The sequence below is a fragment of the Neopelma chrysocephalum genome, unplaced genomic scaffold (genome assembly GCF_003984885.1).
Source record: "Neopelma chrysocephalum unplaced genomic scaffold, ASM398488v2 Primary Assembly neopelma1_45, whole genome shotgun sequence".
Taxonomy (NCBI): Eukaryota; Metazoa; Chordata; class Aves; order Passeriformes; family Pipridae; genus Neopelma; species Neopelma chrysocephalum.
In genome coordinates, this window is record NW_020897704.1 from 12,732,401 (window position 1) to 12,749,821 (window position 17,421).

Consider the following 17,421-nt stretch of genomic DNA (forward strand, 5'->3'; position numbering starts at 1 on the left):
CCTGTGCCAGCACTTGGGTCACTTCCACAGTAAAAAGGGGTATTATGATATTCAGATGTAACATGTGTTTCTGCGTGTGCCCACTGCCCCTTCAATACCTCTCTTTACCCCTTTCACACCTCTTTCATCTCTCTCTCTAAGTGTTCTGATGTACAACTGTGACAGCAATGTGATGTACAGTGTGATGTACACTGCTTGACATTTAGCTGCTTTCCCTACTGACTGCTGTCATCTATTGTCCTTCATCCCATGATGCAATCATAAAGGGAAAGGGCTTTCTCCATTTTTTCTCTGCTTCTGTGGTACCTAGGCAATGGTTTCCAGTCTATGCCTGGGGTTCTCTGACACCACGTAAATACAAGTAGCAACAATTCTTTTGTTTAAAACTCCTATAACCTCTATTCTTATTAGGGAAGAGCATTCATATGCACAGAACACAAAGGACAAACAACTGTATAATTTCCCTACAATCGACCCCAATGCTTGTGGAAGACCCTGCAAATCTGTCTACCCATGGACAAAACGAGTATTTGATTCCCCATCACCAATTTGAAAGTTCAGTATTCTTGTCATGCACATCACTATGCAATTCAGAAGGACTTAAACATTATTTTTTTTATTGTAGATTTTTCTCCTGTAGTCCTGAGTTCATTGATAGAATATGTACATAATTTGGGGGTGAACTGAGATCAAAGCAAGATTTTTGTCTTTGCATTCCTCTGATCTTCTGCAGCCTTGAGGATGCTCTAAACTATGTCAGATATCAACCCACCATGGTCATGGCTAGCTCTTATCCTATCTGTTTCTGGTGATGTCTGAAGGAACTTAGACTTATCCTTAACTGAGTCTGGAAATCTAAATCTTGAAGAACCACTCAGTCTGCAGATGTTGCAGCCCCTCTCTTGCACTGTTTTCAGTGCTGGTGCACTGAATATATTCCACTTTCCTTATGCTGGCATAGGTTTCTTCTGCATCAGTAGTATCTTTCACAGCTTATTCTATATTCTTGGCTATTTTTTTCTATATGCACAAAATAAAATAATTGTAAATGTAGGTCATCACCTGGGCTATTATATTTAATTCTCTAGCAGTATATTTAACCTCAGTTGCTGATTGCTTCTCCATTATTTTTATTGGAAATACAAGGGGAGCCTTTCATTGGCCAAAAGACCCTGTAGATCTACTTATGTTTTCCTTTACACAAGGTAAAACATAGAGTAATTATTTCTGAAAACTGTGTAAACCAAATATACAGATTTCCCTACACTTGAAAGGTTTTGTTCATTTGTTTTTAATATCTTTAGGGTTTTTTGTTTTGTTTTAACCAGAAACTTCCTTGCTTTGAAAAACAAACTCTTCTTTTAGTGTTTTGTTTTTTTGGTCTTTTATCTTGCTTTAATTAGCTCACTTGGGATGTAATGTAACTCTATTGCAGAAAAAGCTGTATCAGTAGCTGAATCCTTCTTTTCAATTAACCATACAAATCCAGGCCTTCTTCCCACACTCATACTGCATTATTCTGCACTTGGCACAACCGGCTTCTCTCAAAGTCCTTCATTATTTCAAGTTCATCTTGACAGAAATCAGCCCATTCTCTTGTTTTGTGCCAGCATGCAGAAGGTTGCACACTTTTCTTCACCTGTCTGAAGTCCACCATAGCAACCAGGACCAGGGTTGTGAGCAGGACTGCAAAGTCCCACAATACCTTGCTATTGAAACAGAGTAATCAAAGTGAGATTTCAAAAAAACACATAATTCTTCGCAAGGCCATGAAACGGAATTTTTTATGTCTTACTGCAAAGCAATTTCTGCTAAAAGAATAGAAATACAGAAATTGCAATCTTTGCTAGTATAGAGAAGCCTTATTCTTGTTTTGTAGAACATTGTGCAAGCAAGGGAAGACCCTGAAGGTAAGTTTTGCTCTTAGGAAACTCCTCAGAACAGTTGTGTCAGAAAGGCAGAAGCATGGACAGGAGAACAAGGAGAAATAGAGAATCATGTCCTGGATACACAGAATGAGGAAGGCCAAAAAACAGCTAGACATGGGATTACTGAAGACATCAAGGGCAGCAGGAGATGTTTCTACAGCCACAGCAGCAACAAAAGGAAGACTGGGGAGAACGTGGGCCTGCTGCCCAGTGTGGTAGGTGACCAAGTGATGGAGAACATAAGAAAGGGTAACCTGGTGAAGGACTCAATGTCTTCACTCCCTCAGCCTTTACTGTCAGTCTGCTACTCACTCCCAGGCCCCTCAGGTGCTTGCTTAGGAGCAAAGAATGGCAGAGACAGGTACTACCCATGGTATAGAAGATCAAATTTGGTACTAATTAGGTTAGCTGGATACATGCAAGTCCATAGGACTGGTTAGGATGCATCTGAAAATGCTGTGAAACTGGCTTGATGTTGTTTTGGGACATTCTCTATCATGTTTGAGAAGTTACGGTGATTAAGGGAGCAAAGACTAGAGAAGGTAGTTGTTACTCTTCGAAAAAGGCAAGGATTTAGGGAACATACTCAGAAAAATCATAATCTTTTGATTCATAGGAAGGTGTTAAAAGAAAGGTATTATGGAAGCTTCAATATATCTTGTCTTAAAAAAATATAACTGCTGGAAAATTCTGAGGTTGATGGAAATGGAAAGGGGATTTTTTCCACTTGTTTTCAAAAGAACTTCCGAAACATTTTTTGGACTGCAGTTTATGATATTTAGCAGAATATTATTTGATACAGGAAGGTGATAATTTTTCATTTGTAGCTTAATAATGAGGAATATCACAAATATGAACGTGTAGCATCCAAGGGGATATAAAATCCACAGGAACTTCACAAAGACATAATAACATGATAAATGCATGTAAACTGGATATAAAAAATATTGCGTCTTTCCAGTAATGCATTGAAAAATGGAGTCCTCTGTAACTGAGCAATGTAGCTAAACTTTTCTCCAGAGCACATCATAATGATTTGTAATTTGAAGTGTTAAATTCTTTTACATCTTTTGTAATAAGTACAGATACATGTGTCATATCAGTGTGATAGCCTCATAACTCAGGCTGTACAGACCTTGATCATTTTTTCTAACACACTTTGAATTTAAAGTAAAACAGCACAATACATCCAGCAGGCAAAGTTCAGTTAGAAACGTAAATGAAATGCAAATACGAACTGGTTGTGACCTGTTTCTTGAAAAACCCCACAGTCAAAACCTAATGTGTCACACAGATAGCATTAATGTATAGTATACTGAAGTATACAATACTATACTACAGCCTTCAATTAATCCCTCTACTAGTGCAGGAATATTTCTACTAATAACTACTTTTAAACTTTCTAAGAGGTGAAACTTGGGTCTCCACCTCTGGAGGTTATTATAACATTTAAATCACATCAGTATGAGAAATTTTTTTTCCCAATATTCAATTGAAATGTTCACCTTTTCGAGCTTCATCACATTACCCCTGGTTACTTATTTGCCCAACTTTGAATTATCTTTATTCATCCATTGGGTTCACACATTTTAAATTCTCTGAGCTTCTCAATCATTACTCAACAAAGCTCTACCTGATGAGTTCTCTAAATTTATTCCCTGCAGCTCTCCTGGTAATTTGCATTACTTTTGCCTGGACACTTCAGTTTTTTAATACCTTTCTGGTAGTGACTGCACAGAATAGTAAAGAGCTGAGGTCCTGGGCTGAGGTGACACATGGCCAACTCAGCTTGGAAAAAGGCATGAAGGCAAAACTTCTTTCTTGATTTCCCTGCAGTTGAGATTCTCTTGGTGCTGATCCAGTTTTCATACAAAATAAAGTACACTGACTGTTGTTTCAGTGAGCCTGTTTGAGCAGACAGGGTTTCTGGAGCACTCAGACCCCAGTAATTTGTGCGCTGTTGCACCTGGTCCTGTTCTACATCCTGGGAACACATATGAGCAAAGAAAAGTGTTGTCTTCCTGGGGAACACACATCCTGCTGATTTTCTTGGGAAAATTACCAGCTGATAACATTTGAAGCAACTCTGAGCTGACAATTTAATTTCTGCTTGTGGTAGCCACAGAATCTCAATAGATCACATATCAGATGAACTGAACGTCCATGCACACTTCTGCTGAGCTGCACAGCACCAGCCAGTGGAATTACAGGTTCTATCAATCCATAGCAGGGAGGCCCTGCAGAGAGACCTTGACAAATTAGAGGACTGGGCAATCACCAACCACATGAAGCTCAACATAGGAAAGCGCCGGATTTTGCACCTGGGATGGGGCAACCCCGGATGTCCGTACAGCCTGGGGAATGAGAAGCTGGAAAGCAGTGCTGTGGAAAGGGACCTGGAGGTCCTGGTCAACAGACACTTGGACATGACTCAGCTGTGCCCTGGCAGCCAGGAGGGCCAACCATGTCCTGGGGGCCATCAGGCAAAGCGTCGCCAGCCGGGCGAGGGAGGGGATTGTCTCGCTCTGCTCAGCACTGGGGCAGCCTCACCTTGAATATTGTGGCAGTTTTGGGCACCACAATATAAGAAAGATATTAAGCCATTAGAGGCTGTCCAAAGGGGGGTAATGAAGATGGTGAAGGGCCTTGAGGGGAATCTGTATGAGGAGCAGCTGAGGTCACTTGGTCTGTTCAGTCTGGAGGAGAGGAGAATGAGGGGAGACCTCGTTGTAGTCTACAACTTCCTTGTGAGATGACAAGGAGGAGCAGACACCGATCATTTCTCTATGGTGACCAGCGACAGGGCCCAAGGGAGTGGCCTGAAGTTGTTTCAGGGCAGGTTTAGGCTAAACATCAGAAAAAGGTTCTTCAGCCAGAGTGTGGCTGGGCACTAGAACAGGTTTCCCAGAGAAGTGGTCATGCACCAAGCCTGACAGAGTTCAAGAAGCATTTGGACAATACTCTGAGGCACCTGTGATTCTGTGACATGTGACAGTGGCTTAATCTCAGACCTCGTGCTTGACACAAGTGGTTGAAAGAAGCACTGGACATTGACTCAGAAAGAGCACCAGCCATCATCCTGGAATGGTCGGAAACACTGCTCTGGCCTCCTGGCACCCTCTACCTGGGCAGCAGCAGAGACGTCTGACAGGCCAGACAGGGAGCTCAGTCTAGATGCTGACTGCACCACACCTCAGTCAAGTGCATCCCAGTCACAGCCTACTAAACTCACACCCAGATCAAGTGTATCCATGGCCATCTGCTGGGCAGGGGATACAGCCATCAAATGCTCCTGGAGAAAAGACAATGTCAATGACTGTTGGTTTTCTTTCAGTTGAACCCTGTTAGAAGCCATGGGGAAGCCAGTGATCAATCCCTGGCTCATCTGGAAGTGCACTGGAGAAGGAGCCATCACATCATTGAATCAGGATGCTGTCAGGATGTTTAAAGGCAGAATGGTCCTACTCTTCTAATTTCACACATAAAACTGTTGTCACATAAGCTTCTATTACCTGGATGCCCACGGGAGTGGGTTTGACCTATACTGACACACATGGCCCAGGCGACCCCTTTAAATGCTACTTTATGAGGTACATCTGGATGTCATCTTTTCTTATTAGTCACATTCTTGCAGTAGGTCAAAACTGACCACATCTTCAATTTTTATGAAGTAGTAGTATTTGTCTGTTGACATGATCTGCAACCTCAGGTGTCTGTAAGTTTTCCAGCAGCTTTGCTGAAGTGTCACCAGTCTGTTATGGAGGACGGTGACCTGCCATGGGACTCACACAGGGGAGAGGACCCTCTTACCATAAGCCTTGTTGCAGAAAAAGGAGAAGAGCTCAAGCTGCAGGAGTGAGAGGACTACAACAGGACTGTGAGCAACTACTCTCACCTGACAACCCTGGCAGCAGAAAGCAAGCAGCATCACTCACAAAGAGTTTTGATGTCACCTGTGTTCCTGTTCCTATCTCTGGATGATAGTGAAGACAGAGGCCTGATTTCCTAAGATAGAAGCAACCACACACCAGGAATATCAATTATCAAAATAATGAGAATTTATACAGCCTCAGAACAGACACAAAGTATATGTTCTGCCACACTAATCCCACATTTCAGGAAGTTAAAAAAGGCATTGTAGAAGTTATGAAAGTCACCCTTTGCACTGCAATAGTGTAACTTTTAAAAGCAGCTGTTTTTAATAAAGAAAGGAAAAAATATTTCTTCAATTTTGATTCCTTATCACTTCCATGAGAAAATGAGAAATTAATTAAATAAACTTTAAAAAAAGAAGGAAATGTGATATTTTATGACTTAAAATGCATTAACAAATGTAGACAGGATTCCTTATACATGTCAATAAATTCACTGGCATTAAATTTTTGAGCTTCTGACCATTTACATTCTCCACATTTCATATTTAATGATGAGATTCAACTCCTTCCTCTGCCCCAAGAGTAAAGAGGAAACATAAAAAAGCCCATAAATTCTTACTAATATAGGACAGGTAAAAGAACTCAATCAGGTCATGAAGTCACTGACTGTATTTAAGATTTCTTCTCCTATTTGTTGACCTAGATGTTGAAATATCCACAGTCAAATGTTCACTGAATATGGTGGTGAGAAGTGGACATTATATTATATGAAAGAGGCACTTTCAACAGGAACATGATCTTAACTATCAAGTATCCCATTTCATTCTTCTATGCCCTTGAAAACACTTTCAGTTGTTAAAAGACATGCCTTTTGAAGGACTACTTCTATTTTTATCTCTATAGATCTATCCCCATGATTCCTTTGTTTTCCATTTTAAATCAGAATATTTCATTAACTACTGTGTTTAGGTCATAGGAGGGTAACATTTTATTATCTTTATGTTGATTAATTTCCTTTATATCCATCTGCTGTAGAGTGCTCAGGATGTCCGGCACACAAGGGAATGCTGCATACAGTGAGTGGGTGGAATTTTGAATACCTTACAATTTTTACGAGGAAGAATGGAATCAAAATGACTGGAATCAAATACCAGCTCTTTATAAAACCATTTTTATCACAAAGCAGTAATTAAAATCTCCATTGCCTAGATGGAGTAGTTGTTTTAAATTTACAGATATTAAAATGAAATGTTAATTGAAAATGCATTAGCTGAACAGAATAGTTTAGATCATTTAGGTTTTAGGCTAAATTTGGCTTGAGAGATGAAATGAAAGCCTATGTAAAACTTAATGTCTTCTTCAGGAGACAGTATAAGGACTGCTTCCAGGTGAATGGAATCAGAGCACCTCCCAGTGTTGCTTATCTGCCAGCGTGCTGGAAGAGTCTCAGGCAAAACATTGTCTTCAACCCACACTCTCCTTCCTAATGGAGCTCATCATAATGGTGACTCAACTGAAAACATGTAAGCTGAGCCCTTAAAACTGTGCTTAAAACAACTGGAAGTTTTTTGTCCTCAAATAAACCAGTAACACAGAACACTAAGATTTCACCCATGGGATGTATTCAAGCTGGTTTTTAAAGGCTTAATAATTACAGATTTGTGGAATATTAAGAAAATTCCAGCTAACACTCAGCCTTCTGCCAAATAATACTCCATCAGTAAAAAAAATATGGGTGCAATTCTGTTTTCATTTAAGCCAGCTGGAAATTTACCATGAACTTCAGTGGGGCCAAGGAAAGTCCATGATCATGTAAGTGGTTAAATAGCTTCAGTGAGCTTTGAATTTTCACCAGTGAATGAATTAGAGACAATTCCAAACAATTGAACAAATAATAAAAAGTGGATTTTTGACAAAATTAATGGCACAATAACTAAAATAATTGCTTTTCATGGGGTAAATTAAGAATATTATTATATTAATAGCAAACAAAATGTCTTTTACAAAACAACTGTTACGGATATCTTCTGAAGCAAACAAAAATTTAATAGGAAAAAAGAGTTAGTACATTATTCATAGGTGTACTGGTTGAATAAATTTATCTTCTTATTTTTGCCACATCTTTAACAGTTATGAACAAGCTTATTTTGTGTTTGCATTTGCTATAGAGCTCCACACTGCCAAAATCCCTGTTGCTTTTGCACATTTGAAATACATTTATGTCCTTATGGATTACCAACAACCATATTTCTTTTTCTTACAGCACTTATACACTGAACATTTCTCATTATTTCTAGTACTGCTACTGCATATGTTACTTTTAAAAGGCAATTCTACCCATGGCATGCGTTGCTCTTACACTCTTACATTATTAGCACTTCATAATGATGTCTTACCATAACCTTAAATCACGTACCTTAACATATCTGGGTTTTGGAAATAATACTGAAGCTGTTACATTTCTGTTTATGAGCACTGGCATTCTTAAGCAACATACAGTTCAAGTACATTTTCAGTCTACTGACATGCTGCACTGGCTAAGAAATTTTGCTGATCTAATAAGGAGATGGGAACAACACTTGATGTCAGTGACCCATGAAGTCTCCACAGAAGTTTGACATATCAGAGAGATGACAGTACGCTGAGAGAAGCCTCCTATTGGAGAAGTCGTAAAAGACAACACACACATACACACACAATTTGTCTCTTCATCACAGCTTTTGTTCTTCTGTATTTTACAGATTGACACATTATGTCAATTTAAAGACCATCTATGATCTTCATTAGGAAAGGAATGTGGATTATTTTGCTGGGGCGTGTCTTCCTGTGTTACATGAGTCTGCATGACAGTGGTTTTCATTCTGCACAGGAACACCTCCCCCTCTGCTTACAGAACCATGGTTATTTTATGTTATCCCAATATCTGTGTTGGATATTCAGCTGTGTTGGTGTTTTAGCTCCAGTGAAGTTATCACTTTGAGCCAAACCAGGATTCCTTTAATCAGTACAGTAAATTGAAATTCTGCTAGAAAGGAAACGAACTGAAACCTTTCGGATTTGGCTGTGCTATTATACAAGGATTTCCAAATAACTGAGTTTGGTGTGCTTCAGGCAAACACCCCCCACCCCAAATAGCAAGGTGCTGGTGTATAATACATTTTTAATTTTTCATAAATGTTTATAATAAAATTTGTAATTTTACTACAAATTCAGATCTCAATGACAATGTCACTGAAGTTAATGTGACTTGGACTGTTAATCTGAGTGAGAGTAAAACTGGCCCTTGTATTCTTTCTCTTGTTCTGCATTGAATACTGTTACCTAGGTTGACAGGGAACTTTGCCACAAGTAAGCTGCAAAACATGTAGCAACTGTTTATGTATCATTATGTATATTTGAAATCATTAATATCTATAAAGATAGCTTTTTTACCCAGCAGTTGCTCAAAAAGACATGAATAGGAAAGGCCAATTAATAATGAAATAGTCCTACTGAAATGAAATGTTTTCATATTTGAAAAACTGATAAAAATAGAAGATTTGTAGAATTTTTATCATGAACATACTATTGCTTTTCTACAGTACTTTGGAATACAACAGTCATTCACAGTTGTCACTAAAATAGTAGACAAAGAAAGCCTGAAGTAGTAAGGAGGTCACCGAGTATCCTATTTTTAATTCAGACATTTTTATAACTTAAAGATCTATTTAAAACTCAAAAAATAATGTGTCTTTAAAAAAAAAAAAAGAGGAACTATAGAACTATATTTTTCTAAGAATAAACACTGCTTTCACTTTTGTATTATGTCCTGTCCAGGTTGGAATCACAACTATTATTTGCTTGTATTAGAATAAAATGTTTCTGAATGTTTTCACTGGGTTTGTCATTACTATGAGAAAATAGCCCCCCTCCCAACAATATCAAGTACTACAATGAACAATACAAATACTCAGTGTCAGGTAAGTCTCCACCTGACCTGCTTCTCCTGTGGTTTACCTGGAAGTTTCTGGTTTGCTTTGAAATTCACCCAGTAGAAGGTAAGTTGACTGAACAAAACCTTGTAGTCAAGAAGTGGTGAAAAACAACACATGTACACAGTCTCTCTCTTTATCTCAACTAAATGAGAAATCCCTTCTTTAAAAAAATTTGCTGGTAGAGACTAACTGGTACATAGGGGTTGTAGTTAGACAATCAGCATAGACTGATTCAGCTACACTATAGAAACTTAGCTAAATACAGAATGATTTTTTTAAGACAAAAAAAAAGAAATCTGCAAACCAATCTATTAACACTGAGAATCATTAAAAAGAAGGCTGATTTGTTTCAGAGATCTGATAACCAGTGTTGATAAGGAGACAAAATTCATCTCCCAGAATATGCATGCTCACATAAGTTGCTTGATCTATGGAAGAATTCAAAAATCATCTTCTCCTCACAAGGGAAATTGAAAATTTCTCTGCTCTGCTTGGTATAATTGTCACCAGTAAACTTAATCACTGCAAACTTAATGTGCTCAGGAAAACTTATGATGGGATGATTAGCAAAATTCTTTCCAGAGGAACATGCTGCAGTCAAGAATTAATCAGAAAACTGGGGGTACAACTTTGTAAGGTAATGTCCAAAAGTATTTGCACAGGAACAGGAGAAACAGTATCTGTAAACTATTTCTGTTACCTATTATTTTTCATAATGCATAGACAGACAATATATTGTCTGTTATTTGTCAGAATGCACATCTGATGATTAAGAAATGTGGGAATCAAAGACAGGCTTTAGGCAGAACTGGTCTGTTGAGTCTATTTTTTCTTTATGTTTAGTTTCTGACTTGGCTTCAGTGAACTTGTCATCTGTGATAAGCAAATGACGTGACAAACATTGCACGGTCATGGCTTTGGACCTCTCTTCAGCTGGGTCCTCAGCTGATTTGAGGAGTTATGCAGACTTCCGCAACTAATATTTCACCTTGCTGTCCACTCAGCTCTGGTAGCTGGTATTAAAAGACACATCTCAGTATCCCTTGAGGGACAGAAGAGCATTGTAAATTAATTAAACCTAGCAGTTCAATCTCTACAACCTTGCTACAAACTAATGAAATTACATGGTCAAACAATGACAGACTTGATGGTACACTTAAGCTCCTCTAATGTCTGTTTCAAACACCTAAGGTAACAAAAAGACACTTCAAGAAAGGCTTGCTATTTAAAGTCCGATAAAATTTCCAATAAATGTAAAATTGTGGTGTTATATTAATGTTTAGGTAAGTTGTACCATCACATGTGGTGAAAAAAGTCAAAAGGTAAAAGATTATAACTTTCCTTTATTTGACCTTTGTTAATGTAAATCTTTGTTACAAGTTTTGTATTGATATAATTCTTAATGAAAATTTATTTAATTCGCAATGGATACTTTGTGCTGATTAGAAGGATCACCTTCTTTGCTGCTATTTATAACTCAGCTAATGATTTTTTTGGGGTGAATAGCTTCATATTTATCTTCAGATTCTTTTCTTGACGTGGACAAAGTCAGGACAAAAAAGGTCTTCATTGCTTCTTTTGCTACAAGGCAGAAATATGGGGCTGCTTTTCTTTCCACTCACCCAGTGTATGAGTCTTATATGTGTGGGTCATATTTTTCATATAACAGGTGTTCCCTGTAATTTTGCATATTACAGTAAAAAAACATTATCCATTACTCAGCTATTTTAAATACTAATGTATTTCTAAGAAACATCTGGTTCAAGACAGTGTATCACTATTTTGGTTTTATTAAAATACTCCTCTATGTAACTGCACCCCTATTTACAGTAGTTTCACTTTCAGGACAGCTGTGTTTTGGAATAGTTTTAAAATCAGATGAATCATCAGTTCTCCTGGGAAGCAATGTTCTGCAATAAGCTGCTGGCTCTTTGCCCCATAGGCAGGCATCTTCTAATACAGTCATTAGGACAGTTCCTATCCCTCTGTCATATTACAAAAGTAATGAGTTCTTTTCAGTAACTTTAAAAAGCCCATAAGACATGACATAGCAAATCCTTCCTCTTTTACTTAAGTCAGTGAGGTTTCAACCTCTGATATAGATAGCTATTTGCAAGGTCACACATACAAAGGAAAAGTGTCAGTCTTACATTTGATTACTGAGTGTGAGTTGTAGAGTGTGTTTGCCCTATGTTACACAAGCATGTGGAAATGTCTTCGATTCCTTAGTGTAAAGGACTAGTGTTCCTGTCCCTGTAAGGGATGTATTATCATGTTTCTCTTAACCACTATAATACACTAAAATTACAGTGAACCCATTTAGCTTTTACATACGAAAATATTTTCATAATGGCCATATGGCTATTCACAAATTTCTGGTAACAGTAGCAGTGACACATTTGTAACAGGATGTCCCAGTGCAATTCCAACAAATTAGAAAAAAATACAATGGAAACATGATACAAATTTAGCACTAAAAGTCTGCTTACCTTCATATGTCCCGCTTTCTAAGAGAGCACCACTTTTCTCCAATTCCATAAAATCTTCAACAGTAATAAAAATATAGTCCACACCAGGAACTTCCCCCTCCTTATGTGGCCTTGTGGTGCCTATTAATAAGATGAAAGACACACTGTCAAGCACGTGGCCTAAATGTGGAATGATCCTTTTGAAATCTTTGGAAAATTTACAAAGTAAACCAATTACATAATATATTATGTAGCTCTTTCAAAACAATACAGCTACGTTTGTTGAAGCTGACAGAGGTATATGAGATGCATGTTTATGATCATGCCAATCATTACTTGGATCCATATAATTTATCCTCACTAATGAAAAGCTGTCATACTGTTCTTCTTACATCACCAGAAAAGCCCTCAGTGACATTAGGCATTCAGAGGCAACACAAAACATAGTCTTGTCTACAATTAATCTACTTTATGATATTTTAGACATTTATTTAATATACAAAATAATAATTCTGTAAGTTAATCTGCAAGGGTTATAATCACATTGCCTGTTTCAGAGCCATAAGTGGACTTGGCAAATGGTTAGGGTTTAGGGTCTGTGGGATTAAAATCACCGGCTAATCATGCTGTCAAACTGCAAAGGTGTTTATATTTACTTATTGCCTCTATTGTCATCTCTGGATGACAGAACTCTGTAAATGCTGACAGTCAATATTTCATACATGCTGAGAAGTGACTTGGCTGACTTAGCAGAAATTATGGGATATAGAAGGGATGTTAGAAGGGAAGCATCTGAAACTGACCTGATTTCCTAATGGTCTACTTTATCATTGTCAGGCTATCCCTGCTTTCATTGAAACTACTACTAAGTCGCAAAAGTCCATTCGGAAACAAGAGATTTTTAGGTTCTCCTCAGTCTCAGAGTGTTTGAAACATCTCAGTCAATCAATTCTTTATCAATACTGTACTGATTAAATCACACATGCAGGGTATGGTTTAAAGGCTAGGCAGTGGCTAGAAATCAGATCTTCCACTTTCTGGACAAAAGTTTAACATTATGATAATTGTGCAAAAGATGTTGTCTCTTCCTCAGTTACTAATCCACCACCTTAAACATTGTATTGTAACTCTCCCTTGCATTGCCCTAAATGCACAAAATTATTCTTTGCACTGACCAAATGCAGCTGTCCTAATCTCATACTGAATCCCACTCTATATCTAGATCTAATGGAGACCTCTGTGCCACAAAGAGCACATTAGCAGTGCCAAGGTTCTCTCAGTATCAATGACAGGATTCCTATGCTATCAGTGATTCCCACTGGCCAGCGCTCAGCTTTGCCAAAGCACTGGATGGCCTTCAGAGCTGTCCAGCCTCCTTGCTGCTAGTTGGACACACAGAGACGTAAAAGTGCCTTAGATAGGTTAACTCAACTGCTTGCCATAGAGACATTTTTCTTCTCACAGACAGCCTGAATATCTATAGCAAGGACTGAATGAGCCTGTGAAGCTAGTATTTTGGTAGCTAACATGGGAATGTATTTTGATAAGTCTATAAGACTCTTTCCCTAATTTCTCTGATTCCTACTCCTTCTCATCTCAACATTTAAAATGAAAACTCATATGGCTGTTAACTTCTGCGAATTTTGTATTTGCAGAAATGGGTGCTTTAAGATTATTACCTGGAGTACTGTTCCCATCTGCAGTACTGTGTGCAGTTCTGGGCAGTTTTAGGTTCAAGTACCTGGGCAGTACAAGAGAGGTGTGGAGCTCCTGGAGTGAATGCAATGGAGGGTAACAAGAATGACTGGGGGACTGGAGCATCCCTCTTATGAGGAAGGGCTGAAGGAGTTTGGCGTGTTCAGCCTTGAGAAGAGATGACTGAGAGGGTAGTTCATTATGTGTATAGATATCTGAAAGGGGGATGCCAAGAGGGTGGTCCAGGCTCTTCTCAGTGGTATCAACCACTAGGACATGAGGCAACGGACAGAAACTGATGCACAGAAGTTCCACCTGAACATGAGGAAGAAGTTCTTTACTGTGTGAGTGACCACATACTGGAACAGATTGACCTTTGTCATGGAGTCTCCCTCACTGAAAATATTCATAAACCATCTGGATGCAATCCTGGTCCATGTGCTCTGGGATGACTCTGCCTGAGCAGGGAGGTTGGACCAGATGACCCACCGTGGTCCCTTCCAACCTGACCCATTCTGTGAATCTGTGATTCTGTGATTACTACTGTGTTGGAGAGATGGTGTGGTTAAAACACTCAGACACTTGGATTGTCCATAAGCATGCTGAATTTACTTCCCATGGATCATCTGACCCCTGGCGATGCAGCAGCATCCCCAATGATCTCCAGCCCTTTGAGAGAACTGTGTAGAAGCACAGGGATTGTGCTGAACCCCAGAACTCCTGGGAGCTCTGCTAACAGCACAGACATCAGATGTTTGATCTGCATGCTCTCTCCCAAGAAAATTTTCACTCTCAAATGAAAAATTCCTATTGACAGGAAGTGTATCTTCCTCATAAAACACTTCAGCATATCAAGGCTGTGCTATTCCCAGACATGGCACAGGGAAGAAGCTGGCATATTAGATGAGTATCTCTAGTTTACTGTTTCTTCAATATTTTTTTAGGTAGCCAAACTAGGATCATCAGAAGTTTATCAATCAGACAAAAACACAAGTTATACAAAATGTGAAGGTAAGCCCTGCTTTGAGTGGAAAGTTGGACCAGATGATCTAGTGAGCTCCCTCACAATCTAAATTTTCAATTATTCTATGTTATTAAGTGTTACTACCCTGTAGTTTGTTTTAAATACATAGATATTCAGCAGTCATTCATGAGGGATAATTGCAAAATTGCAAAATTTGGTCACCTATACTTGCTACGTCTATCCTACAATGCCGGGAGATAACACTGTCATGGTAACATGGAAGGTTCCACCTCTTTTCTCATAATCCTCAGGGAATCTGCTCCAAGAGATCTGCACTGTATTGTATACTGAGGGTTGTACATCTATTAAAGGTCGAATAGTCACTTCCTTCAAAAAACAGAAAAAGGAGCAAACCATGATCAACAGTTGCCTGAGTTCAGGGTGACTCTTACCCCAGGTTTCCATCCCCAGCAGAACTTTATTCCTCTAGATAAAACCTTACTGAGTCCCATTTCCCTCCTGCATCTGTTCTCATTCCCTCAGCCTGGAAGATCTGAGATTTTGGAAATGGTTAAAGTAATTCCCTGGCTAATGGAATAATCAATGGTTATTGCCTCTTTTACTCCTTTGCCCTAGAGGAACTGAGTTCTTGCTAATAATACTTCTATCATCCTTTATAGTCTTCTGTAAGGACCATAGAGTTTGCAACGTGCAGATTTACAGACTTGGACACAGTTACTAGAGCATCTTAAACACCCATCAAGGTCTGAACGTTGAGATCTATATATTGAAATCTTATAGATCATAGGCAAAGTTTCTTTTTCCTTGCTTTTAACCTAATGTAGAGTTACACTTCTTAATATATTTTGTCTTTAACTACATTCATATAGACAGAAAAACAGGCATGAAACCTATGGTGATTCAAGACTTAAAACAAAGGATTCATTCCAAGCCTCATATTTCTACAGAAACACAACACCTCTTGTTATGCAGTATCAAGGCTTAATAGGACACACTTGCTACTGTGTACAATACTAAGCCTTTTATTAATGTAAAATAAAAATAGGAACACAGTTACCATTTTGTTACCATGGTAACCTATGAAAAAATAATCTTTGAATTCCATAATGAAAGAACACCATACTTTTAGATTTTTCAGGATCAAAACCAGCAAGGGATATTTGCACTATGCATACTTATGACAAATGTAATCTATTGTTGCTGTTGAAGACAGAAAACAAGTAGCTTGCAAGTAACCATGACCAGTCCACTCAAGCAAGTGCTGTCACACAACATGAAGGTACCTCAGAAATTAAAGGATCTTGGTCTGCAAAATCTGGACTGATCTTGACCTTTGATTTCATGACCACTACTTGTATCATTCATCAATCTGGTTTCAAAACCAATATTAAGGTCATTCAGTGAGCCACCACTGAATTTGGATTTATAGCTTCAAGATGGATAGTTTGTACAGTTTAGAAATATTTAAGCTATGTTCTCTATCTTCTTTTTATTATTATTTTTTAAAAAGACCCTTTGCCTTTGCAGTTTGTTTCTTCTGTTCTATGGGGGAAATATGGTGATTCACTATACTTCGGTGCAGGCTTTCCATGCTCATTGTTGTGTTATATGATGGTGCTATATTCCAGGAGAGGAATTAGGTGCTGTTTACATAAATAGTCTTTGAAAGAGTGTTTTCCTTTTAACTAAGTTTAAGGCACCTGAGGGTATACATTTAGACACCTAAGAAATCTTTACAATGAATGAAAAAAAGAGTGTGTTAATTTCATAGCAATAAGCTATATTTGAAATACTGCTTATATGAGTATGGGGAACAATAAATAACATGAAATTTTAATATTGACTGCTAGTGCAGATTGGAAAAATGGTCAGTTCATGTAGTGTTCAGACAAGATTCCCATTATGAGTAAAAAAGTATAGAATTATTGATTCTAGAAGAGCTCCGGGGTTGGAAAGCTCCACACCACTCTGTACAGGTAGAACAACTAGGAATTTACATGTCTCTTTTTAATCTCATGATCCAATTACAGATTTACAACATTTTAGTGCTTATTTGGGAACAAGGTGCACAGTTTGACTTTGAAAATATTTCTTCTTAGAAGCACTGAGCCTTCACAGTTTCTGTCCAACTCTGCTACTTTCAAAAGCAGGAAAGGTACTCCCTCAATATTTCTTTTGTTGCTAACTCCATGTAGTTATGGAAAAGAGAAAGAGGTAAATTTTTTTATTTGTCAGCATAGGAGTATGAATGTTAGTTAAAACTCCCAGAACTATGACAGGAAAGACTCGGAAAGGTGTTCTGTGCTCAGCACCATAGACAGATTTTAAAGAACACTTCATCCATGCACAGTAAATAATCTATATTTTACAGTCTTTAGAAGCATCACTGCATTAGTACTGTTCCTGTACAGTCTATACAATGGTCAGGAAAGTAGAAGTAAAGGTCTTAGTCCCTGCATGGTCCAATACCTGTTCATAGACTGTGCTCACAGGTTT

At 38.3% G+C, this 17,421-nt stretch overlaps 1 protein-coding gene across 14 annotated transcripts in view; it reads right to left on the reverse strand.

Moving 5' to 3' along the window:
• MAGI2 (membrane associated guanylate kinase, WW and PDZ domain containing 2) overlaps positions 1-17,421 on the reverse strand; it is a 735,331-nt gene that overhangs the window by 284,484 nt on the left and 433,426 nt on the right. For all 14 annotated transcript variants that reach the window (XM_027679447.1, XM_027679440.1, XM_027679438.1 and 11 more), the window contains one exon: positions 12,267-12,386. In XM_027679447.1, the coding sequence (XP_027535248.1) occupies positions 12,267-12,386 (120 nt within the window). The remainder of the gene's footprint in view (positions 1-12,266; positions 12,387-17,421) is intronic.